The 27911-nt window shown below is 49.9% G+C and overlaps 1 protein-coding gene across 1 annotated transcript; it reads left to right on the forward strand.

Moving 5' to 3' along the window:
• The first annotated feature begins 19629 nt into the window (after window positions 1-19629).
• On the forward strand, window positions 19630-26168 carry C8H20orf204 (chromosome 8 C20orf204 homolog). Its single transcript, XM_029613157.1, has 4 exons — window positions 19630-19923; window positions 22100-22174; window positions 22393-22545; window positions 24452-26168. The coding sequence occupies exons 1-4, from the start codon at window positions 19819-19821 to the stop codon at window positions 24620-24622; spliced, it is 504 nt and encodes a 167-aa protein (XP_029469017.1). The 5' UTR covers window positions 19630-19818; the 3' UTR covers window positions 24623-26168.
• Window positions 26169-27911: the final 1743 nt, after the last annotated feature.

The following is a 27911-nucleotide window of genomic DNA, read 5'->3' on the forward strand; positions in this document are numbered from 1 at the left end:
ACAGAAAAGTGTTCCATGATTGGGCTCCGTCCAGTGACGTCACCCGTATGTGAGGACTACCATCCTGCTTGTCCTGGGAGAACATAAACTCTCTCCTCTACCAGGAATATTGTATAATAATACATAAACTGTAAAAAAAAAAAAAATAAATAAAAAAAAATTACTCTGAGCCTGTCAGAAGCCTCTTATACCATAACCCCCTAACTGCCACATTCCAACAATAACAACCCTACCTATGAAAGGCAACACTGCAAATATTACACCAGGCCCTAAACACCAATACACCTCCTATTAGGCAAGCAGAACAATTCAGGCTGCTATAGATCCACTACTCAACATTTCTATCGTGCTATTTGACGTATGCAGCACTGCACAAACAACACACAAACATTCCCTGCTCAATAGAGCTTACAGTCTAATCAAGATAAATATACAGGTCAACAGACAATTGTTAAAATTAATTAATGATGCTGAAGTTGAACCAATAGGCTTAAGATTTAAAAGCAGCCTCAAAAAGATGAATCTTTAGATGGGATTTAAACATGGCAAGAGAGGGAGCCTGGCGCAGCAGCTCAGGAAGACTATTCCAAGCACACAGCGCAGGCTGGTGAAAAGCACGGAGTCTGGAATTGGCAGTAGAGGAGAAGGGCACGGATATGAGTGACTTATCCAATGAGCAGAGTGCACGAGGACGGGGTGTAGAGAGAGGTGGTGAGGCGCTGCAGAGTGAAGGCATTTGTAGGTGAGTAAGAGGAGCTAGAACTGTATGCAGGAGTGGATAGGGAGCCAATACAATGACTTCAGAAGAGGGGTTATGTGAGCATAGCGACTCTGGGGAAAGATAAGTTGCACAGCTGAATGTAGGACAGATTGCAGGGAGAGAGATGGATCACTAGGAGACCTGTGAGGAGCAGGATGCAATAGTGTAAGCAGGAGGAGATGAGAGAGTGGAAAGGGTTCTGGTATGGGTGTAGTGACTTTGGTGAAAGATAAGTCACACAGCTGAATTTAGGACAGATTGCAGGGAGAGTGATGGATTACTGGGAGACCTGTAAGGAGCAGGATGCAATAGTCTAAGCGGAATGTGATGAGAGAGTGGATAATGGTTCAGAAAGAAAGGAACATATTTTGGCAATGTTATAGGGAAAGAAATGGCACGTTTTAGCAGAATTTTGGATATGTGTAGAGGAGAGAGAGAGGAGTCAGAGATGATTCATTCCTATGTTATGGGCTGAGAGAACTAGGAGGATGACCATGTTATTCCCAGAAATAGAGAAAGGAAGAAGTGGGAGAACAGGAACTCAGTCTTAGCCATGTTGAGTTTAAGGTGGCAGTGGGACATCCAGGCAACAATGTCAGACAAGCATGCTGAAATCTGGGACTAGATTTCTGATTAAATTTCTGCTGTAGATTGGTAGATGTGAGAGTCAATGGCATGAAAGGAAATTAGAGCACCAAGATAATTAGTATATAGGGAGAAGAGAAGAGAGCCCAGGACAGAACTCCGAGTCACTCCAGTTGACTCCAGTTGACCTTATTCCCACCAGTTCCTCAATCTTATTCCCACTTAGAGGAGGAATAGATAGAGGAGGCAATAGAGGAGGAACCACCAGAGAAAATACTAAAAGTGTGATGCGAGATTTAAGAAGAGAACCAAGACAGGATAGAGTCCCGAAATCCAAGTGAGGGCAGAGCATCAAGGAGTAGGTGGTGATCAACCATGTCAAAAGCCGCAAATAGGTCAAGGAAGATAAGGACTGAGTGTAAAGGCTTTTGGCTTTAGCCATAAACAGGTCTTGTGGGACTTTCACAAGGACTGTTCGTTGAATGTAAAGGGTGAAAACTATACTGGAGTGGATCAAATATGGCTTGAGATGCAGGAAAGTCAAGATAGTGGCAGTGAGCAAGCAGGTTCAAGTAGTTTGGAGACAGAAGGGAGATAGGACAGTAGTTGGCAGGACAGGTAGGATCCAGTGAGGGTTTTTTAAGGAGCCCTTAAGCATGTTTGAATGCAGCAGGGCAGAAGCAGTGGAGAGTGATAGATTGAGGATGTGACAGATGGAAGGGATGACTGCAGTTGAGATAGATTGAGGAACTGGTGGGAATAAGGTCGGAGTAACAAGTAGTGAGTTTGAAGGAAGACATAAGATGGGCAGCTTCCTCCACTGTGACTTTAGGAAAGGAAGAGAGAGTGGTGGAGACCAGGGAAAGGGAGGTAAAGGTGACCGGGTTGAGAACTCAAGGCTAATTTGGTTAATCTTGTCATGGAAGTAATCAGCCATAGTCTGAGCATATTGTGAAGGGGGGGGCAGAACCTCTCACCTTGGTAACTCACAGAACACAGACAGATCCTCACCAAATACAGAATAAAGGACAACAAATTAGAATCAGAAACATGCAAACAAAAACTGAAATGGTAACCCCAAGAATCCAGACTCTGGATACAATGTAACAATGGAAAAACAGAAATTTTATTCCTCATAAAACATCAAGCAATAAAATCAAGAAATATAAAACAATCATAATAGTTATTTATTTATTTAGAATTTTTATATACCGACATTCTTGAAAAAAATATCAAATCATATCGGTTTCCATTGTAACAGAACAATTGCGGCTATGGCGTTACATTGAAACAGGTCGTCAGATAACAAATAACATATAATATTACGTATTATATGTGTAATATGTAAATAACACAATGAGTAAAACAAGTCGTCAAAAACGAATAACAAATATAGATAGAACAGCAAAACAGTGGTAATAGGCGTTACATAAAATAAAGACGTCTAAAGATGGAGGGAAGGAGGAGGAGGAAGAGGGGGGGGATGAGTGGCACTAAATCATGCTAAGGGGACATGCAAAGGTGGTAGGGGACGGTAATGTGTCTCTCTGATGTCCTGTTATGTCTTTTGACCAGTGTCCGAGTGTTCTTGAGACTCCGGGAAGGCTTGTCTGAAGAGCCATGTTTTGAGGTGTTTCTTAAATGTTTGAAGACAGGGTTCTTGGCGAAGCTCCGGAGGTAGTGAGTTCCAAAGGGTAGGCCCAGCTGTAGAAATGGCGTGTTTTCTTAAAGTGGTTTTGACCGGTGGTGCGTATAGAGTTCCTTTATAGGCGTTTCTGATTGGTCTGTCAGATGTGTGTGTGCGGAATTGAGAGCTTAGTTAGAGATGGGTGGTGCCGTGAATGTCCTTGTGAATCATCATCAATATTTTGAAGGAGATTCTGGATTTTATGGGAAGCCAGTGAAGGCCATGTAGTATGGGTGTGATGTGAGCTCTTTTGTTTGAGTTAGTGAGTAACCTAGCCGCAGCATTCTGGACCATCTGTAAGGGTTTAGTAGTTATCGCAGGGAGGCCTAGGAGGAGAGAATTGCAGTAGTCTAACTTTGTGAGGATGATAGATTGAACTACTAGCCGGAAGTCGCTGAAATGTAGGAGAGGTTTCAGATTTTTGAGAACTTGAAGTTTAAAGAAACATTCTTTAGTAGTGTTGAGGACGAATGATTTTAAGTTGAAAAGGTTATCGAGCCGAACCCCTAGGTCTCTGACAGAGGAGGAGTGGTTGATGAAAGTTTTAGCGAATTGGGATGCGCTTTGTGAGTTGAGATTGTGGTTATCATCTGGAGAGATAAGGATTTCGGTCTTATCATTGCCTTATTATCTTATTATCATTGCCTTATTATCTTATTATCATTGCCTTATTATCTTAATAGTAAAACCATACTCATAAAATAACTCTTTCAAAACAGATGACAAATAGAATAACATGTAATAATTAAAAATCATAAAAATGTTTAAAAATTTACCAAACAAAATATTTTCAAATAATTAAAATTAATAGGCATAAAAAATCATCTTGTGTCCATACCTGGGAACTTATGATTTCCAATTACCCTGAGATGTCTCAGATTAGTGGGGTGGGTAGGGGGTGCAACAACTTTCTCCACTCTATCATATATACACATTCTTTAACACACATGTTCATTTTCTCTGAAACATACACACACTTCCTGTCTCACACATATGCTCTCATATACACACTCCCTCTCTCCCTCATACACAAACACACTCTCCATAGACCGTTTTATATACACACACATGTGCTCAACCCCAGTAGCTAAACTTTCAAAAGGGAAACTTTGATAAAATGAGAAAAATTGTTAGAAAAATCTGAAAGGAGCAGCTACAAAAGTAAAATAATGTGCAAGAGGCATGGTCATTGTTAAAAAATACCATTCTAGAAGCACAGTCCAGATGTATTCCACACATTAAGAAAGATGGAAAGAAGGCAAAATGATTACCAGCATGGTTAAAAGAGGAGGTGAAAGAAGCTATTTTAGCCAAAAGATCTTCATTCAAAAATTGGAAGAAGAATCCAACAGAAGGAAAACAGGATAATACATAAACATTGGCAAGTTAAATGTAAGACATTGATAAGACAGGCTAAGAGAGAATTTGAAAAGAAGTTGGCCATAGAGGCAAAAACTCACAGTAAAAACTTTAAAAAATATATCCGAAGCAGAAAGCCTGCGAAGGAGTCAGTTGGACCATTAGATGATCAAGGAGTTAAAGGGGCACTTAGAGAAGATAAGGCCATCGCGGAAAGATTAAATGATTTCTTTGCTTCGGTGTTTACTGAAGAGGATGTTGGGGAGGTACCCGTACTGGAGAAGGTTTTCATGGGCAATGATTCAGATGGACTGAATCAAATCACGGTGAACCTAGAAGATGTGGTAGACCTGATTGACAAACTGAAGAGTGGTAAATCACCTGGACCGGATGGTATACACCCCAGAGTTCTGAAAGAACTAAAAAATGAAATTTCAGACCTATTAGTAAAAATTTGTAACCTATCAATAAAATCATCCATTGTACCTGAAGACTGGAGGATAGCTAACATAACCCCAATATTTAAAAAGGGCTCCAGGGGCGATCCGGGAAACTATAGACCGGTTAGCCTGACTTCAGTGCCAGGAAAAATAGTGGAAAGTGTTCTAAACATCAAAATCACAGAACATATAGAAAGACATGGTTTAATGGAACAAAGTCAGCATGGCTTTACCCAGGGCAAGTCTTGCCTCACAAATCTGCTTCACTTTTTTGAAGGAGTTAATAAACATGTGGATAAAGGTGAACCGGTAGATATAGTATACTTGGATTTTCAGAAGGCGTTTGACAAAGTTCCTCATGAGAGGCTTCTAGGAAAAGTAAAAAGTCATGGGATAGGTGGCGATGTCCTTTTGTGGATTGCAAACTGGCTAAAAGACAGGAAACAGAGAGTAGGATTAAATGGACAATTTTCTCAGTGGAAGGGAGTGGACAGTGGAGTGCCTCAGGGATCTGTATTGGGACCCTTACTTTTCAATATATTTATAAATGATCTGGAAAGAAATACGACGAGTGAGAATCAAATTTGCAGATGACACAAAATTGTTCAGAGTAGTTAAATCACAAGCAGATTGTGATAAATTGCAGGAAGACCTTGTGAGGCTGGAAAATTGGGCATCCAGATGGCAGATGAAATTTAATGTGGATTAGTGCAAGGTGATGCATATAGGGAAAAATAACCCATGCTATAATTGTTGCGGCCCCGGTCGCAAGACTTGCGACCGAGCCCTTACCTCTCATCCTCCGGCAACTGCAGCGGGCAGTTTGGGATGGCTCGGGGTCTCCTGGGGCTCCACAGCGTGAGCCGCGTCTTGCCGGCCTGGTTCGAGCCTTCTCGCGGCGGCGTCTCCACGAGGGAGATGCCACCGAAGCTCGGAAGCTAGCCCCTTCTCCTCTAGGCGTGCATGTGGAATCCCAATTTAAAGGGCTTTTCCCGCCAGACCGCGGCCCGCCCACTTTAGTGACGTCAGACGCTGGCTAGTATTTAAGCCGGCGTCTGCTTCCTTTCCCTGCCTTGCAACAAGGTTCCTCTTCTGAGTGCTAGTTGCTTGGTGTCCCTGCTTCTGATCCTGATCCTGCTCCAGCTCCTGACATTCCACTCCAGCTCCTGCTTCTGATCCTGATCCTTGGTTCCGGCTCCGGCTCCAGACTTCCCAGTCCTGATCCAGCTCCCGGTACTCCAGCTCCTGCCTTCCGTGCGTTCTTCCTCCTGTTTGATTCTTCTGGCTTGACTCCGGCTTGCTCCTGACTCCACTTCTGCCGCCTGCCTCGACTTCGGACTGTATCTTCTTCCTCCGTGTTCTGGTTCTCCTAAGTCCCAGCGGTCTGGGACCTCACAAGCTCCTCTCGGGGGGTCCACGGGCTTCCAGGGTGAAGACTTTGGATCTTTGTGTGACCTGACACCGCCCATCGGTCTTCTCTATCTCCACAGAGTGCTGTTCTCCTCTTCCATTCCACTCTGCCAGGCCGGCCCAAGGGTCCACTGCTCTGCTGTCAACAATAGTTACACGATGTTAGGTTCCATATTAGGTGCTACCACCCAAGAAAGAGATCTAGGCGTCATGGTGGATAACACATTGAAATCGTCGGCTCTGTGCTGCGGCAGTCAAAAAAGCAAACAGAATGTTAGAAATTATTAGAAAGGGAATGGTGAATAAAATGGAAAATGTCATAATGCCTCTGTATCGCTCCGTGGTGAGACCGCACCTTGAATACTGTGTACAATTCTGGTCGCCGCATCTCAAAAAAGATATAGTTGCGATGGAGAAGGGCGACCAAAATGGTAAAGGGAATGGAACAGCTCCCCTATGAGGAAAGACTAAAGAGGTTAGGACTTTTCAGCTTGGAGAAGAGACGACTGAGGGGGGATATGATAGAGGTGTTTAAAATCATGAGAGGTCTAGAACGGGTAGATGTGAATCAGTTATTTACTCTTTCGGATAATAGAAAGACTAGGGGGCACTCCATGAAGTTAGCATGGGGCACATTTAAAACTAATCGGAGAAAGTTCTTTTTTACTCAACACACAATTAAACTCTGGAATTTGTTGCCAGAGGATGTGGTTAGTGCAGTTAGTTTAGCTGGGTTTAAAAAAGGTTTGGATAAGTTTTTGGAGGAGAAGTCCATTACCTGCTATTAATTAAGTTGACTTAGAGAATAGCCACTGCTATTACTAGCAATGGTAACATGGAATAGAGTTAGTTTTTGGGTACTTGCCAGGTTCTTGTGTTATTAATCAAGTTTACTTAGGGAATAGCCACTGCTATTAATTGCATCAGTAGTGTGGGATCTTCTTAGTGTTTGGGTAATTATCAGGTTCTTGTGCCCTGGTTTGGCCTCTGTTGGAAACAGGATGCTGGGCTTGATGGACCCTTGGTCTGACCCAGTATGGCATGTTCTTATGTTCTCGCACACACACACACACACACACACGCTTTCTCCCAGAGGCTCCCTCACACACACAGGCTCTCTCTGCCGCAGGCTCCCCCTCTCCCACACAGTCTGTCTCACCATGCACACATACAGAGTCTCACTCCCACAGGGTATCTTACACAGAAACATTCTCACATACACACTCATACTCTCGCGCACACAAACACAGGCTTTCTCGCACAGGCTCCCTCACACACACATGCTTTCAACACCAGAGGCACGCTCTCTCTCTCTCTCTCACACACACACAGGCTCTCTCTCCCACACACACAGGCTCTCTCTCCCACACAGTCTGTCTCACTATGCACACGTACAGGGTCTCTCTCCCACAGGGTATCTTACACAGAAACATTCTCACATACACACTCATACTCTCGCGCACACAAACACAGGCTTTCTCGCACAGGCTCCCTCACACACACATGCTTTCAACACCAGAGGCACGCTCTCTCTCTCTCTCACACACACACAGGCTCTCTCTCCCACACAGTCAGTCTCACCATGCACACGTACAGAGTCTCTCTCCCACAGGGATTCTTACACAGAAACATTCTCACATACAAACCCTAGGCTCCCACTCTCTCTCACACACACACAGGCTCTCTCTCCCACACACACAGGCTCTCTCTCCCACACAGTCAGTCTCACCATGCACACGTACAGAGTCTCTCTCCCACAGGGAGTCTTACACAGAAACATTCTCACATACAAACCCTAGGCTCCCACTCTCTCTCACACACACACAGGCTCTCTCTCACACACACACAGGCTCTCTCTCACACACAGTCAGTCTCACCATGCACACGTACAGGGTCTCTCTCCCACAGGGATTCTTACACAGAAACATTCTCACATACAAACCCTAGGCTCCCACTCTCTCTCCCACACACACAGACAGGCTCTCTCTCCCACACAGTCTGTCTCACCATGCACACGTACAGGGTCTCTCTCCCACAGGGATTCTTACACAGAAACATTCTCACATACAAACCCTAGGCTCCCACTTTCTCTCACACACATGCATAGGTTCTCGCTCTGGGTCTCACCCCTGTTCTGGATCTCTGTGGCTGCTGTGGGATGGAGGGGGCACCTGCTGGGCCTCTTTTTTGGCTGCCACATGTGCTCTTCACAAGGCAGTCCTGTTCTGGTCTGGCAGACGGCCTAGGAGTCCATGGGCCACAGGTTGGGGAGCACTGTAATAAAGGGGTTTGGTAAATAGGGGCTTAGGGCTGTTATCTTCTGCCCCCCAGGAAGGCCTCCCCTCAGGCAGCTAAAAGTGTCGGCGCTGTGCAGAAGGTAATTTGTCCTTTGCTAAGGTCTGAATATAGTGGAAGTGAATTTGGGTGTGCAAGCCCTCCAGCAGCCAGAGGGTCCCGTTGGCCTTCCCTAGCCGTTAATCCTTGATAGTTTGAAGTCTCACGTGAGAGGGATACTCGCCAGGCTGGGGCCGGAGCTGCTGCTGCTGCTTGCACTGTCCCCTTCTCCCTAAAATCCAGCTTTTGCTTTTGGGATCTGTGTGCGTGGGAGAAGGGGCCGAGCCGGAGAGACGTCCCCTCCCCCTGAGGGAATCTCCCTGCAGCTGGATATAAGGGAACTGCTGAGAGGCGAGAGCCTGGCACTGGGGCCTCAGCGGAAGAGAGAGGATGAGCCTTGGACAGATAAATGGTAAGTGCAAAGGGGTGGGGGCTGCTCCTCTTCTGTCCAGGATTGGGTAAAGCTGTCCAAGCTGGGAGGGAATAAGATCCTGGGCCGTTCACTCAAAAGAGAGCAGCGCCAATTCATCCACTGGGTGCAGGATGCTGGAGATGAGCTAAGGCAGCTCCCCTCCTCATCCTGCACTGATTTCATGCTCCAAACCTGTCCCAAACGTGTTCCAAGGTCTCACGTCCCTTCTCTTTCTAGCAGCTCCTGCCCCTGGGACATTATCTCTTCACTCTACAATAGGAACATAGCTTGCAATGAATTTCAGGACTGCACAGGGGAATTTGGGCTATCGTGGTGCCACTTTGGATCCTAAGCAGTAAGAGCTGTTTCTTGGGTTATGACCAAGGGGGCAATTTAGTATTGTGATGAAAAGAAAATCTTTTGCAAAAACCAAATAACTTACTCCAGGGGTCTTCTCTAAGCAGCGTGCCGCTGGCTTGCATGGAATAGGAAACAGAACCAGGATGCATAGCACATCTTAAATATTATCAGCAATAGCAAAATGTTTTCTTGTAGTTCAGAGGCTGAAGAAAAGCTGTTGTGTTATTGTGTAATTACGGTAAGTAGCAGCTGGGTCTGTCTGGCAGGCTGCGTTGTCTGTAATAACTAAGAGTGGAAACGCAGCTCACCCTGTGAAGATCGTGGGCAGTTCAGGGCACCCTCTCTCTCAAAAAGACACAGAAAAGGGTGACACAAATAATAAACAAACAGCGTCTTCAGCCTGGAGAAGAAACGAATGAGGAGGGATAGGATAGAGGTCTCTACAATCCTGAGTGCTGTGGAAGAGATGCAGAGGCAGTTATTTACCTTATTAAATAGTATTAGGACGAGGGGACACGCCATGAAACTAACTCATAGCAGATTCAAAACAAATTGGAGAACGTATTTTTTGCACTCGGTGCACGGTCAAGCTTTGGAATTTCATGCTGGAGGATGTGGTCAGGGAATTGAGCAGAGTTGGCTTTAAAAAGGTTTAGACAAGTTTCTGGAAGAAAGGGCTTGGGGAAGGCACGGCTGATCCCTGGGAGTGGATCGGCCAGGGAATTCAGAGCCAGGACGCTGGGCTCAATGGACATTGGTCTGCCTGACGATCACTCACACAGCTGGGCAGGGGACCTTGCAGGCTGCATGTTCATATGGGAAGTGAGAGGCAGGAGGAGGATGGAAGAGAGATCCTACAAGTACTCACAGTCCAGGGCTGGCAGCAGGGTTAGATCCTTAGGAGGATGAGTAAATGTGCAGGCAGGAAGATCCCAATAGCTTCCTCCGATATAACAGTAGATTGTTCCATAGTCACAGGCATCAAATAACTATTACCCTAAACCACTAACCTGGAACCTGCTTACAGTAGCAGAGAGAGGAATTAACTTTTCTAATCCACAACAGTAATCATTACGGGCAAAGGAAATGTCCAAGGCCTTTTCACGTTTTGCTTTGCAGTGTTCCTGCTGAATTCTGGTCTCCCCATATTCTCCCACAGCCCAGGACTCTGCAAACCTCCACCCCTCACCCCATCTCATGTTTGTAATTTAACTTGAATTAATCTGTTCCCACATCCAGATGATTTAGCCCCTTTGCACTAAAACAGTTTAGAATAACTAATTAGCTTTTAGGAAAAATAAAATGATCTCTAACTATGCTGGTAACCAGCTTCTAGATCCAGTGAGATAAAACCTGAGAATACACGTTCTAGACTGCCTCAGGTGATAGGCTGAGGTACACGGTATAGAAACACCTGAGATTGCTCTTTATCCCTTGCAGCCTGTGATACAGTGAGGTAGAAGGGATAGGATGCCTGGGGATGGTCTTTATTCCCTGCAGCCTGTGATACTGTGAGGTAGAAGGGATAGGACGCCTGGGGATGGTCTTTATTCTCTGCAGTGTGTGATACAGTGAGATAGAAGGGATAGGACGCCTGGGGATGGTCTTTATTCCCTGCAGCCTGTGATACAGTGAGGTAGAAGGGATAGAATGCCTGGGGATGGTCTTTATTCCCTGCAGCCTGTGATACAGTGAGGTAGAAGTGATAGGATGCCTGGGGATGGTCTTTATTCCCTGCAGCCTGTGATACAGTGAGGTAGAAGGGATAGGACGCCTGGGGATGGTCTTTATTCCCTGCAGCCTGTGATACTGTGAGATAGAAGGGATAGGATGCCTGGGGATGGTCTTTATTCCCTGCAGTGTGTGATACAGTGAGGTAGAAGGGATAGGATGCCTGGGGATGGTCTTTATTCCCTGCAGCCTGTGATACTGTGAGGTAGAAGGGATAGAATGCCTGGGGATGGTCTTTATTCCCTGCAGCCTGTGATACAGTGAGGTAGAAGGGATAGGATGCCTGGGGATGGTCTTTATTCCCTGCAGCCTGTGATACAGTGAGGTAGAAGGGATAGGACGCCTGGGGATGGTCTTTATTCCCTGCAGCCTGTGATACTGTGAGATAGAAGGGATAGGATGCCTGGGGATGGTCTTTATTCCCTGCAGTGTGTGATACAGTGAGGTAGAAGGGATAGGATGCCTGGGGATGGTCTTTATTCCCTGCAGTGTGTGATACAGTGAGGTAGAAGGTATAGGATGCCTGGGGATGGTCTTTATTCCCTGCAGTGTGTGATACAGTGAGATAGAAGGGATAGGACGCCTGGGGAAGGTCTTTATTCCTTGCAGCCTGTGATATAGTGAGATAGAAGGGATAGGACGCCTGGGGATGGTTTTTATTCCCTGCAGCCTGTGATATAATGAGATAGAAGGGATAGAAATGCCTGGGGATGGTCTTTATTCCCTGCAGCCTGTGATACAGTGAGGTAGAAGGGATAGGACGCCTGGGGATGGTCTTTATTCCCTGCAGCCTGTGATACTGTGAGATAGAAGGGATAGGATGCCTGGGGATGGTCTTTATTCCCTGCAGTGTGTGATACAGTGAGGTAGAAGGGATAGGATGCCTGGGGATGGTCTTTATTCCCTGCAGCCTGTGATACTGTGAGGTAGAAGGGATAGAATGCCTGGGGATGGTCTTTATTCCCTGCAGCCTGTGATACAGTGAGGTAGAAGGGATAGGATGCCTGGGGATGGTCTTTATTCCCTGCAGCCTGTGATACAGTGAGGTAGAAGGGATAGGACGCCTGGGGATGGTCTTTATTCCCTGCAGCCTGTGATACTGTGAGATAGAAGGGATAGGATGCCTGGGGATGGTCTTTATTCCCTGCAGTGTGTGATACAGTGAGGTAGAAGGGATAGGATGCCTGGGGATGGTCTTTATTCCCTGCAGTGTGTGATACAGTGAGGTAGAAGGTATAGGATGCCTGGGGATGGTCTTTATTCCCTGCAGTGTGTGATACAGTGAGATAGAAGGGATAGGACGCCTGGGGAAGGTCTTTATTCCTTGCAGCCTGTGATATAGTGAGATAGAAGGGATAGGACGCCTGGGGATGGTCTTTATTCTCTGCAGCCTGTGATACAGTGAGATAGAAAGATAGAATGCCTGGGCATGGTCTTTATTCCCTGCAGCCTGTGATACAGTGAGGTAGAAGGGATAGAACGCCTGGGGATGGTTTTTATTCCCTGCAGCCTGTGATATAATGAGATAGAAGGGATAGAAATGCCTGGGCATGGTCTTTATTCTCTGCAGCCTGTGATACAGTGAGATAGAAGGGATAGGATGCCTGGGGATGATCTTTATTCTCTGCAGCCTGTGATACAGTGACATAGAAGGGATAGGATGCCTGGGGATGGTCTTTATTCCCTGCAGCCTGTGATTCAGTGAGATAGAAGGGATAGGACGCCTGGGGATGGTCTTTATTCCCTGCAGCCTGTGATACTGTGAGATAGAAGGGATAGGATGCCTGGGGATGGTCTTTATTCTCTGCAGCCTGTGATACAGTGAGATAGAAGGGATAGGATGCCTGGGGATGATCTTTATTCTCTGCAGCCTGTGATACAGTGAGATAGAAGGGATAGGACGCCTGGGGATGGCGTTTATTCCCTGCAGCCTGTGATACAGTGAGATAGAAGGGATAGGACGCCTGGGGATGGTCTTTATTCCCTGAAGCCTGTGATACAGTGAGATAGAAGGGATAGGATGCCTGGGGATGGCGTTTATTCCCTGCAGCCTGTGATACAGTGAGATAGAAGGGATAGGATGCCTGGGGATGGCGTTTATTCCTTGCAGCCTGTGATACAGTGACATAGAAGGGATAGGACGCCTGGGGATGGTCTTTATTCCCTGCAGCCTGTGATTCAGTGAGATAGAAGGGATAGGATGCCTGGGGATGGTCTTTATTCCCTGCAGCCTGTGATACAGTGAGATAGAAGGGATAGGACGCCTGGGGATGGCGTTTATTCCCTGCAGCCTGTGATACAGTGAGGTAGAAGGGATAGGATGCCTGGGGATGGTCTTTATTCCCTGCAGCCTGTGATACTGTGAGGTAGAAGGGATAGGACGCCTGGGGATGGTCTTTATTCTCTGCAGTGTGTGATACAGTGAGATAGAAGGGATAGGACGCCTGGGGATGGTCTTTATTCCCTGCAGCCTGTGATACAGTGAGGTAGAAGGGATAGAATGCCTGGGGATGGTCTTTATTCCCTGCAGCCTGTGATACAGTGAGGTAGAAGGGATAGGATGCCTGGGGATGGTCTTTATTCCCTGCAGCCTGTGATACAGTGAGGTAGAAGGGATAGGACGCCTGGGGATGGTCTTTATTCCCTGCAGCCTGTGATATAGTGAGATAGAAGGGATAGGACGCCTGGGGATGGTCTTTATTCTCTGCAGCCTGTGATACAGTGAGATAGAAGGATAGAATGCCTGGGCATGGTCTTTATTCCCTGCAGCCTGTGATACAGTGAGGTAGAAGGGATAGAACGCCTGGGGATGGTTTTTATTCCCTGCAGCCTGTGATATAATGAGATAGAAGGGATAGAAATGCCTGGGCATGGTCTTTATTCTCTGCAGCCTGTGATACAGTGAGATAGAAGGATAGAATGCCTGGGGATGGTCTTTATTCCCTGCAGCCTGTGATACTGTGAAATAGAAGGGATAGGATGCCTGGGGATGGTCTTTATTCCCTGCAGCCTGTGATACTGTGAGATAGAAGGGATAGGATGCCTGGGGATGGTCTTTATTCTCTGCAGCCTGTGATACAGTGAGATAGAAGGGATAGGATGCCTGGGGATGATCTTTATTCTCTGCAGCCTGTGATACAGTGACATAGAAGGGATAGGACGCCTGGGGATGGTCTTTATTCCCTGCAGCCTGTGATTCAGTGAGATAGAAGGGATAGGACGCCTGGGGATGGTCTTTATTCCCTGCAGCCTGTGATACTGTGAGATAGAAGGGATAGGATGCCTGGGGATGGTCTTTATTCTCTGCAGCCTGTGATACAGTGAGATAGAAGGGATAGGATGCCTGGGGATGATCTTTATTCTCTGCAGCCTGTGATACAGTGAGATAGAAGGGATAGGACGCCTGGGGATGGCGTTTATTCCCTGCAGCCTGTGATACAGTGAGATAGAAGGGAAAGGACGCCTGGGGATGGTCTTTATTCCCTGAAGCCTGTGATACAGTGAGATAGAAGGGATAGGATGCCTGGGGATGGCGTTTATTCCCTGCAGCCTGTGATACAGTGAGATAGAAGGGATAGGACGCCTGGGGATGGCGTTTATTCCCTGCAGCCTGTGATACAGTGAGGTAGAAGGGATAGGACGCCTGGGGATGGCGTTTATTCCCTGCAGCCTGTGATACAGTGAGATAGAAGGGATAGGACGCCTGGGGATGGCGTTTATTCCCTGCAGCCTGTGGTACAGTGAGATAGAAGGGATAGGACGCCTGGGGATGATCTTTATTCCCTGCAGCCTGTGATACTGTGAGATAGAAGGGATAGGATGCCTGGGGATGATCTTTATTCCCTGCAGCCTGTGATACAGTGAGATAGAAGGGATAGGATACCTGGGGATGGTCTTTATTCCCTGCAGCCTGTGATACAGTGAGATAGAAGGGATAGGACGCCTGGGGATGGTGTTTATTCCCTGCAGCCTGTGATACAGTGAGATAGAAGGATAGAATGCCTGGGGATGGTCTTTATTCCCTGCAGCCTGTGATACAGTGAGATAGAAGGGATAGGACGCCTGGGGATGGCGTTTATTCCCTGCAGCCTGTGATACAGTGAGATAGAAGGGATAGGATGCCTGGGGATGGCGTTTATTCCCTGCAGCCTGTGATACAGTGAGATAGAAGGGATAGGAAGCCTGGGGATGGTCTTTATTCCCTGCAGCCTGTGATACAGTGAGATAGAAGGGATAGGAAGCCTGGGGATGGTCTTTATTCCCTGCAGCCTGTGATACAGTGAGATAGAAGGGATAGGACGCCTGGGGATGGCGTTTATTCCCTGCAGCCTGTGATACAGTGAGATAGAAGGGATAGGACGCCTGGGGATGGCGTTTATTCCCTGCAGCCTGTGATACAGTGACATAGAAGGGATAGGATGCCTGGGGATGGTCTTTATTCCCTGCAGCCTGTGATTCAGTGAGATAGAAGGGATAGGATGCCTGGGGATGGTCTTTATTCCCTGCAGCCTGTGATACAGTGAGATAGAAGGGATAGGATGCCTGGGGATGGCGTTTATTCCCTGCAGCCTGTGATACAGTGAGATAGAAGGGATAGGATGCCTGGGGATGGTCTTTATTCCCTGCAGCCTGTGATACAGTGAGATAGAAGGGATAGGAAGCCTGGGGATGGTCTTTATTCCCTGCAGCCTGTGATACAGTGAGATAGAAGGGATAGGACGCCTGGGGATGGCGTTTATTCCCTGCAGCCTGTGATACAGTGAGAGAGAAGGGATAGGACGCCTGGGGATGGCGTTTATTCCCTGCAGCCTGTGATACAGTGAGATAGAAGGGATAGGACGCCTGGGGATGGCATTTATTCCCTGCAGCCTGTGATACAGTGAGATAGAAGGGATAGGATACCTGGGGATGGTCTTTATTCCCTGCAGCCTGTGATACAGTGAGATAGAAGGGATAGGACGCCTGGGATGGTGTTTATTCCCTGCAGCCTGTGATACAGTGAGATAGAAGGGATAGGACGCCTGGGGATGGTGTTTATTCCCTGCAGTGTGTGATACAGTGAGATAGAAGGGATAGGACGCCTGGGGATGGTCTTTATTCCCTGCAGCCTGTGATACAGTGAGATAGAAGGGATAGGATGCCTGGGGATGGTGTTTATTCCCTGCAGCCTGTGATACAGTGAGATAGAAGGGATAGGAAGCCTGGGGATGGCGTTATTCCCTGCAGCCTGTGATACAGTGAGATAGAAGGGATAGGATGCCTGGGGATGGCTTTTATTCCCTGCAGCCTGTGATACAGTGAGATAGAAGGGATAGGAAGCCTGGGGATGGTCTTTATTCCCTGCAGCCTGTGATACAGTGAGATAGAAGGGATAGGAAGCCTGGGGATTGTCTTTATTCCCTGCAGCCTGTGATACAGTGAGATAGAAGGGATAGGACGCCTGGGGATGGCGTTTATTCCCTGCAGCCTGTGATACAGTGAGATAGAAGGGATAGGACGCCTGGGGATGGCGTTTATTCCCTGCAGCCTGTGATACAGTGACATAGAAGGGATAGGATGCCTGGGGATGGTCTTTATTCCCTGCAGCCTGTGATTCAGTGAGATAGAAGGGATAGGATGCCTGGGGATGGTCTTTATTCCCTGCAGCCTGTGATACAGTGAGATAGAAGGGATAGGATGCCTGGGGATGGCGTTTATTCCCTGCAGCCTGTGATACAGTGAGATAGAAGGGATAGGATGCCTGGGGATGGTCTTTATTCCCTGCAGCCTGTGATACAGTGAGATAGAAGGGATAGGAAGCCTGGGGATGGTCTTTATTCCCTGCAGCCTGTGATACAGTGAGATAGAAGGGATAGGACGCCTGGGGATGGCGTTTATTCCCTGCAGCCTGTGATACAGTGAGAGAGAAGGGATAGGACGCCTGGGGATGGCGTTTATTCCCTGCAGCCTGTGATACAGTGAGATAGGGATAGGACGCCTGGGGATGGCGTTTATTCCCTGCAGCCTCTGATACAGTGACATAGAAGGGATAGGATACCTGGGGATGGTCTTTATTCCCTGCAGCCTGTGATTCAGTGAGATAGAAGGGATAGGATGCCTGGGGATGGCGTTTATTCCCTGCAGCCTGTGATACAGTGACATAGAAGGGATAGGATGCCTGGGGATGGCGTTTATTCCCTGCAGCCTGTGATACAGTGAGATAGAAGGGATAGGAAGCCTGGGGATGGTCTTTATTCCCTGCAGCCTGTGATACAGTGAGATAGAAGGGATAGGAAGCCTGGGGATGGTCTTTATTCCCTGCAGCCTGTGATACAGTGAGATAGAAGGGATAGGACGCCTGGGGATGGCGTTTATTCCCTGCAGCCTGTGATACAGTGAGAGAGAAGGGATAGGACGCCTGGGGATGGCGTTTATTCCCTGCAGCCTGTGATACAGTGAGATAGAAGGGATAGGACGCCTGGGGATGGCGTTTATTCCCTGCAGCCTGTGATACAGTGAGATAGAAGGGATAGGATGCCTGGGGATGGTCTTTATTCCCTGCAGCCTGTGATACAGTGAGATAGAAGGGATAGGACGCCTGGGGATGGTGTTTATTCCCTGCAGCCTGTGATACAGTGAGATAGAAGGGATAGGACGCCTGGGGATGGTGTTTATTCCCTGCAGCGTGTGATACAGTGAGATAGAAGGGATAGGACGCCTGGGGATGGTCTTTATTCCCTGCAGCCTGTGATACAGTGAGATAGAAGGGATAGGATGCCTGGGGATGGTGTTTATTCCCTGCAGCCTGTGATACAGTGAGATAGAAGGGATAGGAAGCCTGGGGATGGCGTTTATTCCCTGCAGCCTGTGATACAGTGAGATAGAAGGGATAGGATGCCTGGGGATGGCTTTTATTCCCTGCAGCCTGTGATACAGTGAGATAGAAGGGATAGGAAGCCTGGGGATGGTCTTTATTCCCTGCAGCCTGTGATACAGTGAGATAGAAGGGATAGGATGCCTGGGGATGGTCTTTATTCCCTGCAGCCTGTGATTCAGTGAGATAGAAGGGATAGGATGCCTGGGGATGGTCTTTATTCCCTGCAGCCTGTGATACAGTGAGATAGAAGGGATAGGATGCCTGGGGATGGCGTTTATTCCCTGCAGCCTGTGATACAGTGAGATAGAAGGGATAGGAAGCCTGGGGATGGTCTTTATTCCCTGCAGCCTGTGATACAGTGAGATAGAAGGGATAGGAAGCCTGGGGATGGTCTTTATTCCCTGCAGCCTGTGATACAGTGAGATAGAAGGGATAGGACGCCTGGGGATGGCGTTTATTCCCTGCAGCCTGTGATACAGTGAGAGAGAAGGGATAGGACGCCTGGGGATGGTGTTTATTCCCTGCAGCCTGTGATACAGTGAGATAGAAGGGATAGGACGCCTGGGGATGGCGTTTATTCCCTGCAGCCTGTGATACAGTGAGATAGAAGGGATAGGATGCCTGGGGATGGTCTTTATTCCCTGCAGCCTGTGATACAGTGAGATAGAAGGGATAGGACGCCTGGGGATGGTGTTTATTCCCTGCAGCCTGTGATACAGTGAGATAGAAGGGATAGGACGCCTGGGGATGGTGTTTATTCCCTGCAGTGTGTGATACAGTGAGATAGAAGGGATAGGACGCCTGGGGATGGTCTTTATTCCCTGCAGCCTGTGATACAGTGAGATAGAAGGGATAGGATGCCTGGGGATGGTGTTTATTCCCTGCAGCCTGTGATACAGTGAGATAGAAGGGATAGGAAGCCTGGGGATGGCGTTTATTCCCTGCAGCCTGTGATACAGTGAGATAGAAGGGATAGGATGCCTGGGGATGGCTTTATTCCCTGCAGCCTGTGATACAGTGAGATAGAAGGGATAGGAAGCCTGGGGATGGTCTTTATTCCCTGCAGCCTGTGATACAGTGAGATAGAAGGGATAGGAAGCCTGGGGATTGTCTTTATTCCCTGCAGCCTGTGATACAGTGAGATAGAAGGGATAGGATGCCTGGGGATGGTCTTTATTCCCTGCAGCCTGTGATACAGTGAGATAGAAGGGATAGGATGCCTGGGGATGGTCTTTATTCCCTGCAGCCTGTGATACAGTGAGATAGAAGGGATAGTAACCCTGAGGATAATTTTGTTCTGCAGTTTGATACAGTGAGATAGTGCAGTATACTTCTAGCATGCCTATACAGTATGTTTCCTTCTAGGTCCTGTGTATCTAGAAGTGATCCCTGACTGCCTCCTGTCTTTGGATTCTTAATTAATTTAATGTGTATTTGGAGTCAGGCAGATTCTCATAGTGTTGGTGCCCTGCCACCACAGGATCCGGCTGCCCTGTCGCTGTAGTGTCCTAAGAGCCATTGCAGAGCCAGCAGGACCCTGTTCCAATGTTCAGTTATCTAATCCCCTTAGCGAATGCCTTTTTCAGTGTTAACTCCTGGTACATTCACCTTGAAAGGGCAGGTGAGAGAGAGGTAAGGTAGGACAGGCTGTGTGGAGAGCAGGCCCCCAGCCACTGACTGAGATCAGAGCTCCAGCCCACGTGAGCGGCAGGAGATCTGCTGGTTTTGCTGGAGACTTTAGCAGAAGGAGTTAAAACCAAGGAAAAGGGACCCCGGGAGAGTTAGAGGAGGATGAGTGGCTCGGCCCCAACCTTCCCTCTCCATGAAAGAGCTCCTGATGCCTGATTGTCCCCCCCTTAGGTTCTCCTCCATGTCTTCCTCTGCATGCTGACGGCTCTGTCTGTGCCCAGTGAGGGGCAGAGTGATTGCAACATTGCAGAGATCCTGCAGCACTACAGAGCTGTGCTCTTCCAGGATCTGCAGACCCTGGTGAGTATGCGAGAGCGCCCTGGGGGCTTGGGCGCTCGTTCATCCCTCCTCCCCAGCTTCCCTGAGCTCAGCGCCCCTCTGGGCTTTCTCCTGGTGGGAGTTTGCTGCCCCTGGACGTTTGGCACTCTGAGGCAAATACCTGGCTCAGCTGATGGAAGCGCCGGTGCTGGTGTACGGGTAGGGAGTTCCCCTGTGGGGAGACTCGGCACTGGAAGGGAGAGGCCTCCCCAGAGCCTGCAGCTGGGGATACTTCTATAGCTATCATACAGGCCGATACAGTAAAGCGCGGCCGCGCTTACCCTGCTTCTAACCCGCTTTCTACTCACAATTTGGCCGCGTTAGTCCAACCCACGATTCACTGTCCCCTTTAACCCATTCTTCCCGCCTCTTTAAATCAACGGGAAACCCTTTCCACCCGCGGCATGTATACGAGATATAAACGATCAGATTAGCTATTCCCTCCCATTCAGTAACGTGCGCCCCGATTATCGCCTTTTTAAACCTGCAGTTTTGCCGTGCGTTTAACCTGCTAATTTACCGCCTACCCCTACCCCTGCGTTAGTGTGGAGCGTCAGGCAAGCCGAGATGAAATTTCACGGGCCACGGAGCAGCCACGGAGCAGCCCCGCTTCACTGCCTGACCCCCTCACTCCCCGGGACAAGACCGAAGTGAATCGGGCAAACTTTCCGCCAGCCCCCGCTCACCTGCCCTGGCCGCATCCATCTCCCGTGCTGACAGCTCCGGAGCAGCCCCAGTCCTCTCTCCCCTCCTCCCGGGGACAGCCGGCGGCGGCGAGAGCGGCTTCGGCAGCCCAGGGCGGATCGGGCGCTCCCCATGGCTCCCTATTCTCTAAAAGGTAATGCGTGCACGCCATGACCTCGGACGTCGCACGCCGGGACCAGAGCGCCCGGCTGGACGTCCGAGGTCACGGCGTGCGACGTCCGAGGTCACGGCGTGCACGCATTACCTTTTAGAGAATAGGAATCCAGGGAGCCATGGGGAGCGCCCGATCCGCCCCGGGCTGCCGAAGCCGCTCTCGCCGCCGCCGGCTGCCCCCGGGAGGAGGGGCGAGAGGACTGGGGCTGCTCCGGAGCTGTCAGCGCGGGAGATGGAGGCGGCCAGGGCAGGTGAGCGGGGGCGGGCGGAAAGTTTGGGGGGAGTCAGGGGGGGAGTCAGGGAGTGGCTGGGGCTCAGGGGGAGGATGGCCTGGCCTGTTGAGAAGGAGGAGTCCTGGAGGGGGAGGAGTTAGGGGGTCAGTCAGCCCTTCTCCTGTACCCACTTCCTGGTACCTGAAATGACAGGCACCAGCGCACCCAGGATACTGTATAAGCGCCGGTACAGTAAAATGGACTGCGCTTCATGGACGTGGCTTGCATTTGCATGCAATTTAAATACAGTATCGAGCGGTAGGTGATCCGGACTGTGCCTGCGGCAAACGCGGGTGCGCCCGGCACTAACGCACCTCCTCCTACCGCCCCTTACTGTATCAGCCCGATAGAAAGCTGGACCCAGGCCTGCATTTCCCATGCAGTAGCATCCCTGGGAGGGACCAGGGCTCAAAGTGTTTATCTCATTAGAAACAAATCAGCCGTCAGTGAGAATCCACAGTAAACCCCGAGGGTTACATCAGTGCCATCCTTAACCTCCCCACGCCCCGTGGGAGCAGACCTCCCTCCCGTGGGCTTTCGGGGACCCCCGCACCACATGTTCAGATTTCACACTGAGGTCGGCAGAGGAGAAGGCACAGCTGGGTCCGAATATCTGCCCCCGGGGCCGTAAGATGTACAAAAGTGAACTGGGTAGGCAAAAAAGGGGAAAAGCTATTGGAATCTGGAACTGGGAGTCTGGGGAGCTCCTAGAATGTGTGGGTTCTAATCCTAGCTCTGCCTCCATTTTTCTATGCCTGTCTCACTTTACCAGGGCTTTGTTTATTAAGTTAAAATCTGACCCATCTTATTTGTCCCCTCTTCTCCGTTGTGTACAGCAGTGTCTGCGATGTGCCAGCTTTGAAGTGCACACCAGAGGGGGCTGCTTGTGTGTTTGGGGGCAGCATTTTGGGGTCCTGTTTGCAGCATAAATAGCAAGGCGCACCTCAAACTCTCCGGCATTGCTAAAGGCTGCTTGTGCCTTAGGGCGACAGATTATTCCCAGGATTGTTCTTTTACTTTTCATGCAGAAAATCTTGGCTGGAGCTGCTCGCAGCAGACCTGGAGTGAAGGGGCGAGCCGGGCCGTCCTGCAGGCCTCAGAAGGTAGACAAACACCCACGTGCACAGAACATGCCCTGCTCATGCACACGCACCCTGCCGTTCACACGCGTGTAATGCAGGCGGGCTTGCTCCCTGGCGGGGAGGGATTCACTGCCGGGATCTTCTGCTGGATGGGAGTCTCAGCAGGGCCTGCTAGTGAGTAGCCACTGATTCTGCTGGGTTTTAAGCTTTTGCATGACCAAACTCTCTCCCATTCCTAGGAGCAGAGGATCCTGCAGTCGCTCCACACCCTGACTCTGTCCCTGGGCTGTGAAGTGAGCGCCCCAGGGAGAAGCTTGCTGGAGAAGGCTGTGCAAAGGGTGGTCTTACAGATGGCCAGCCTCGTTCACCAGAGCTGCAGGACCACGCACCAGGTCAGGACAGGTGAAAGAGCTGTGGTAAGCCGAGCTCCTCCGGGAGCAGGGGGCAGGGAGGAGGCTCTCCATCAGCTCTAACCGAGCCTTGAAAGCCGATCGAAGCCCTGTTCTTAGCTTCCAGAACCTTCCAGAGCGAGAGAGGTTTAAAAGGAGCGGCAGTGTTTGCAGGGTGCAGGGGGCCAGTACTTGGTGCCCCTGGAGAGAAGCCACCTCCCGAGCAGAAAGGGGGGGCCGTTGCATGTATGATGCCATGTGTGTCCCTTTGGGTGGAGGATGAGACACGGGGAGGAGGAAGGGAAGGGGGATCCCCACCGGGGTGGGCAGGGGTGAGGAAAACCTCACATTCAGTCTCTTTTGCAGGCAGCAAATTTTAAATACTTTTAGCAGATTTTTCATGAACCCAGTATGTGGTTCACAGCATTAACAACTGCAGAAAAAGCTGTGCCAACTCTGTCCATTCCCGTGAACCCCCAGCACCTGCACCCCCCTGCTGTTTCATCTTCCTGCCGCCATCCTTCAGCCTCCCCCAGGCCTCTCCCCTCACTCCAACTCCTGCTGCTATCTCCAACCTCCTCCCCAGATAAAGACCCAAATGGTCCATCCAGTCTGCCCAACAAGTAGTCAAGGGTAGTAACTGCCGCTCCATGCATTTACCCCCATGCCCTCTGTTAAGGGTAGTAACTGCCGCTCCATGCAGGTTACCCCCAAGCCTTCTGTTAAGGGTAGTAACTGCCGCTCCGTGCAGGTTACCCCCATGCCTTCTGTTAAGGGTAGTAACTGCCGCTCCATGCATTTACCCCCATGCCCTCTGTTAAGGGTAGTAACTGCCGCTCCATGCAGGTTACCCCCAAGCCTTCTGTTAAGGGTAGCAACTGCCGCTCCATGCAGGTTACCCCCAAGCCTTCTGTTAAGGGTAGTAACTGCCTCTCCATGCAGGTTACCCCCATGCCCTCTGTTAAGGGTAGTAACTGCCGCTCCGTGCAGGTTACCCCCATGCCTTCTGTTAAGGGTAGTAACTGCCCGCTCCATGCATTTACCCCCATGCCCTCTGTTAAGGGTAGTAACTGCCGCTCCATGCAGGTTACCCCCAAGCCTTCTGTTAAGGGTAGCAACTGCAGCTCCGTGCAGGTTACCCCCATGCCTTCTGTTAAGGGTAGTAACTGCTGCTCCATGCATTTACCCCCATGCCCTCTGTTAAGGGTAGTAACTGCCGCTCCATGCAGGTTACCCCCATGCCTTCTGTTAAGGGTAGTAACTGCCGCTCCGTGCAGGTTACCCCCATGCCTTCTGTTAAGGGTAGTAACTGCCGCTCCATGCAGGTTACCCCCATGCCTTCTGTTAAGGGTAGTAACTGCCGCTCCATGCATTTACCCCCATGCCCTCTGTTAAGGGTAGCAACTGCCGCTCCGTGCAGGTTACCCCCATGCCTTCTGTTAAGGGTAGTAACTGCTGCTCCGTGCAGGTTTCCCCCATGCCTTCTATTAAGGGTAGTAACTGCCACTCCATGCAGGTTACCCCCATGCCTTCTATTAAGGGTAGTAACTGCCACTCCATGCAGGTTACCCCCATGCCCTCTGTTAAGGGTAGTAACTGCTCCGTGCAGGTTACCCCATGTTTCTGTTAAGGGTAGTAACTGCCGCTCCGTGCAGGTTACCCCCATGCCTTCTGTTAAGGGTAGTAACTGCCGCTCCGTGCAGGTTACCCCCATGCCTTCTGTTAAGGGTAGTAACTGCCGCTCCGTGCAGGTTACCCCCATGCCTTCTGTTAAGGGTAGTAACTGCCGCTCCGTGCAGGTTACCCCCATGCCTTCTGTTAAGGGTAGTAACTTTCATGGAGCAGCAGTTAGAAATGAAAATAAACTTCTCACTTTCCCTTCTGCCTTCTGTCTTATCAATATCTTTAGCAGCACAAGAAAGAGAAGAACGTGGGCTGCAAGACTCAAGATTTGACAACAGAACCCCACAGCAAGACGCGGAAGAGAAGGTTGAAAGTAATCAGACACACAGCAGCTAAACTGGCAGTGTGCTGGGAGAAGCTGCACTACCTCCATCGCAAGCCTGGCAGCCTCTCGTAAGGGCTGCATCCCCCTCCCCTCTGCACACCCCTCGCCTGTCTCCTGACGCCGGAACCTCGTTCCCTGGCATCGTCTGCTTTATGTCCAAAGAGATCCGGCAGCCCTGGGACTCTGGGATGGCTGCGCTGCACGGACTGAGCCCCATGCCCTGGCTTCTCACTTCTTGGAGTCCCTGTTCACCTTTTTTCCTTTCATGCTCCTTGGAAAGCCAAAGCTGGATTTGCAATGTGACCCAAAAGCCAGCTCAGGTTTGCATTTTCATAGGTATAACTTGTGCATTAAATGCAAAGGGGAACAGAGACACAGATACTGCACACCAAAGAGATTTCTGAGCCCAGAAACTGTCCCTAATAGAAAGGTCTCCTTTGCATACCCTGGGAGCTGGCACACTCAGAAATGCAGGAGTTCCAGTGCTTTTCGGCCAACTTCCTCGGGAATAAAACTCCATTTCCCTTCGTGTAGCCAGATGGGCTCAGGACCAGTGGGTATTGTGCTCCCCTGCCAGCAGATGGGAGTCAGAGTCAGATTTCAAAGCTGACACCTCAGCTCCTCAGTATCTCTCCGTCTCCTAGGAGATGCGGACACTGTCCCAAGCGCTAGAATAGTGTTAAGAATTACAGCATAAAAAAGATTGAGCCCCGCTCTCCTGCAGTGATACCTAAAAGGTCCCTCCTCGAATCGAGAATTCCTGAGGTTGATCTCCGATATCCCTCAGAGGTGAGCCTTGGTCCGGTAGCCGGTTCCCGGCATGGACTTAGCCCCCAGAGTGGCTGAAAGGCAGCGGGTGCACATCCGAGCGCGGCGGTGAAGGCAGAGCCCTCTCCACCCGCACCTGGAGACCGTCCCAGCACACGATCGGTAAGCGCCGAGTCCAGGTAAGCAGAAAACCTTAAATTCAGGTCTCTGGTCTCTGAGGCTCGTATTGCCGTGCCGATTCTGTTTTTCCTTCCGGCGAGGTAAAAAAAAGGGAGCACTGACGGGTTGAGCAGCCCTGGTTGGGCTAAGCCCCGTCCCGGTGCAGGGATCCACCTGGAGGCCCTCGGGGGCGCCATCTTATGCGCGGGGGGGTCAACGCGTCATCGTCCCTTCTCGACCGGCGGTACACGTGGGGCAGGCCGGGCGGCCGATGCGCCTAACTTTGTGCGCATCCAAATACAGACGTACGCATAACCGCGTGCACAAGTGAGCCGCGCGCACAACTACAAGCACAGCCGCGCTTACAACCTCACGTGTGCATTGAAGCTCTTTACCTGTGCGCCTAGACATAGAGGCTATGGCACCGGCATCCAAGAATGTCAGAAGGCACTCTCTTTGCACAGCCTGAACTGAAGTCCTGCCTGTGTCATCATTGTACAGGATCCCAGGGGGAAACCAAAGCCTGGTCCATCACTGTCAGGGGATGGGTCCGGAACTGCTACAGACGATAGCTCCCCGGATCTATGCATCTCCGAGATGGCTTCTCCACAAGAGGGCCCCTACTCCGACTCCTCCTGGGATTAACATGGACCCAGGGACCTTCTCCTGGTTAGAATTTTTCCAGGGACTGCAATCCTTCGTTCAGGCACAATCAGCCCCAGCTGCAACCCGGGTTCAACCCCTGCCGGAAGCACAAGAACCTCCCAGCCCTGCTCGGATGCCTCGAGACCTGCCTCGCCTAACCAAGAATTTTCCTAACAGGGACCCGGACACCTCAGATGATGATGGCGGCTCCCTGGAAGAAGGAGAAATCCCTCCAGGCCTGGAACCATACAGAACCATGCTTCGCTTCTTCCTCAAGGATGAACTACCAGCCCTTGTTTCCCAGACTCTGGGGATCCCAGGCACAAACCCTATGGCGGAACGAAAGAAGAACCCCATCTTGGTGTCCCTTCGTAAGGCCTCATGCTACTTCCCAATGTGGAAGCCATCCAGGAACTGATTGACCTGGAGTGGGATGCCCCGGAGGCCAGCTTTAAAGGAGGTTGGGCCTTGGACCCTCTGGAACCAGTGACCAAGGAACGCCTGCGTTTCCCAAAAGTGGACACCATGATCTGTGCCGTCTCAAAGAGAACAACCATTCCCGTTGAAGGAGGGGCTGCATTGAAGGTTACTCAGGATAGACGATTGGAATCCATTCATAAGCAGGCCTTCGACGCAACAGCAGTGACACATTAGATTGCTTCCTGCTGTGCACTGGAGGCACGTTCCTGCTTGCTCCTCTCGAGAGAGACAGATAGTTTCAGAGCATATGCCGGAGAGGAGATTGAGCCTGCCGCGGCCTTCCTGACAGATGCAAACTTAGATCTGGTGCGTACCTCAGCCAGAGGCGTAGCCTCAGTAGTGGCAGCCAGAAGACAACTATGGCTACGGAATTGTTGGGAAGCAAATTGGAAAGGTTAGCCAGCAAATGGGGCGAATCCCCACTATCTCGGCTACCGGAACACAGGAGTAAAAGTCTCAGCTCCCTTCCCCCAGAAGAAGCAAAGGCAGAGGCTCGTAATGCTTTAGACTCTCCAGGAACTTGCAGTTCCAGTCACCTCGTCCCTCCAGAAGTTCCCAGCCCTTTCGGAACTGACAGACCAAGAAAGGAACAGGCCAGGGGGCAGGCTCCAGCTGTGCTCCCCAAAGAGAATTGACTGACCCATCCACAGGAAGAGGAAATAGGGGGTCGACTTGCCCTCTTCTACCAAAGATGGGTCGAGATCATGTCAGACAAATGGGTACTAAACATCATTCGAGAAGGTTAGTCTCTGGAGTTCTGCAGCATCCCTCGAGACAAATTTATGATGTCACCCTGCCACTCCCACACCAAGAGACTGGCAGTGGAAGCCACTCTGACAAGACAACTCAGTCTGAAGGCAATTACTCCTTTTCCTATGCCCCAACAAAATATGGGGCATTATTCCATCTATTTTATAGTTCCCAAGAAGGAAGGATCATTCCGACCCATCTTGGATCTCAAGAGCTTCAACCGTCATCTACAGATACCACACTTCCGCATGGAGACTCTTCGCTCTGTCATAATGGCAGTACAACCAGGAGAGTTTTAACCTCCCTGGACCTCTCTGAAGCCTACCTTCACATTCCAGTCCATCAAGATCACCAGCATTTTCTACGCTTTGCGATACTGGGTCACCATTACCAGTTCCGAGCACCTCCGTTCAGCCTAGCAAACGCCCCCAGAACATTCTCCAAAATGATGGTGGTTGTGGCGGCAACACTGAGGAAGGAAGGGATTTTGGTACACCGTTACCTGGATGACTGGCTGATCAGGACAAAGTCTTCAGAAGAGAGCCGGCAGGTGACCAGC

This window comes from Rhinatrema bivittatum, chromosome 8, assembly GCF_901001135.1.
Source record: "Rhinatrema bivittatum chromosome 8, aRhiBiv1.1, whole genome shotgun sequence".
NCBI lineage: Eukaryota > Metazoa > Chordata > Amphibia > Gymnophiona > Rhinatrematidae > Rhinatrema > Rhinatrema bivittatum.

Bases quoted from the DNA above. Each gene is read 5' to 3' on its own strand.
- C8H20orf204 (XM_029613157.1), top strand. From the start codon at position 19,819: ATGCTGACGGCTCTGTCTGTGCCCAGTGAGGGGCAGAGTGATTGCAAC. The intron at 19,924-22,099 runs GTGAGTATGCGA...CTTTTCATGCAG, and splicing joins TCCAGGATCTGCAGACCCTG to AAAATCTTGGCTGGAGCTGC. The intron at 22,175-22,392 runs GTAGACAAACAC...TCCCATTCCTAG, and splicing joins CGTCCTGCAGGCCTCAGAAG to GAGCAGAGGATCCTGCAGTC.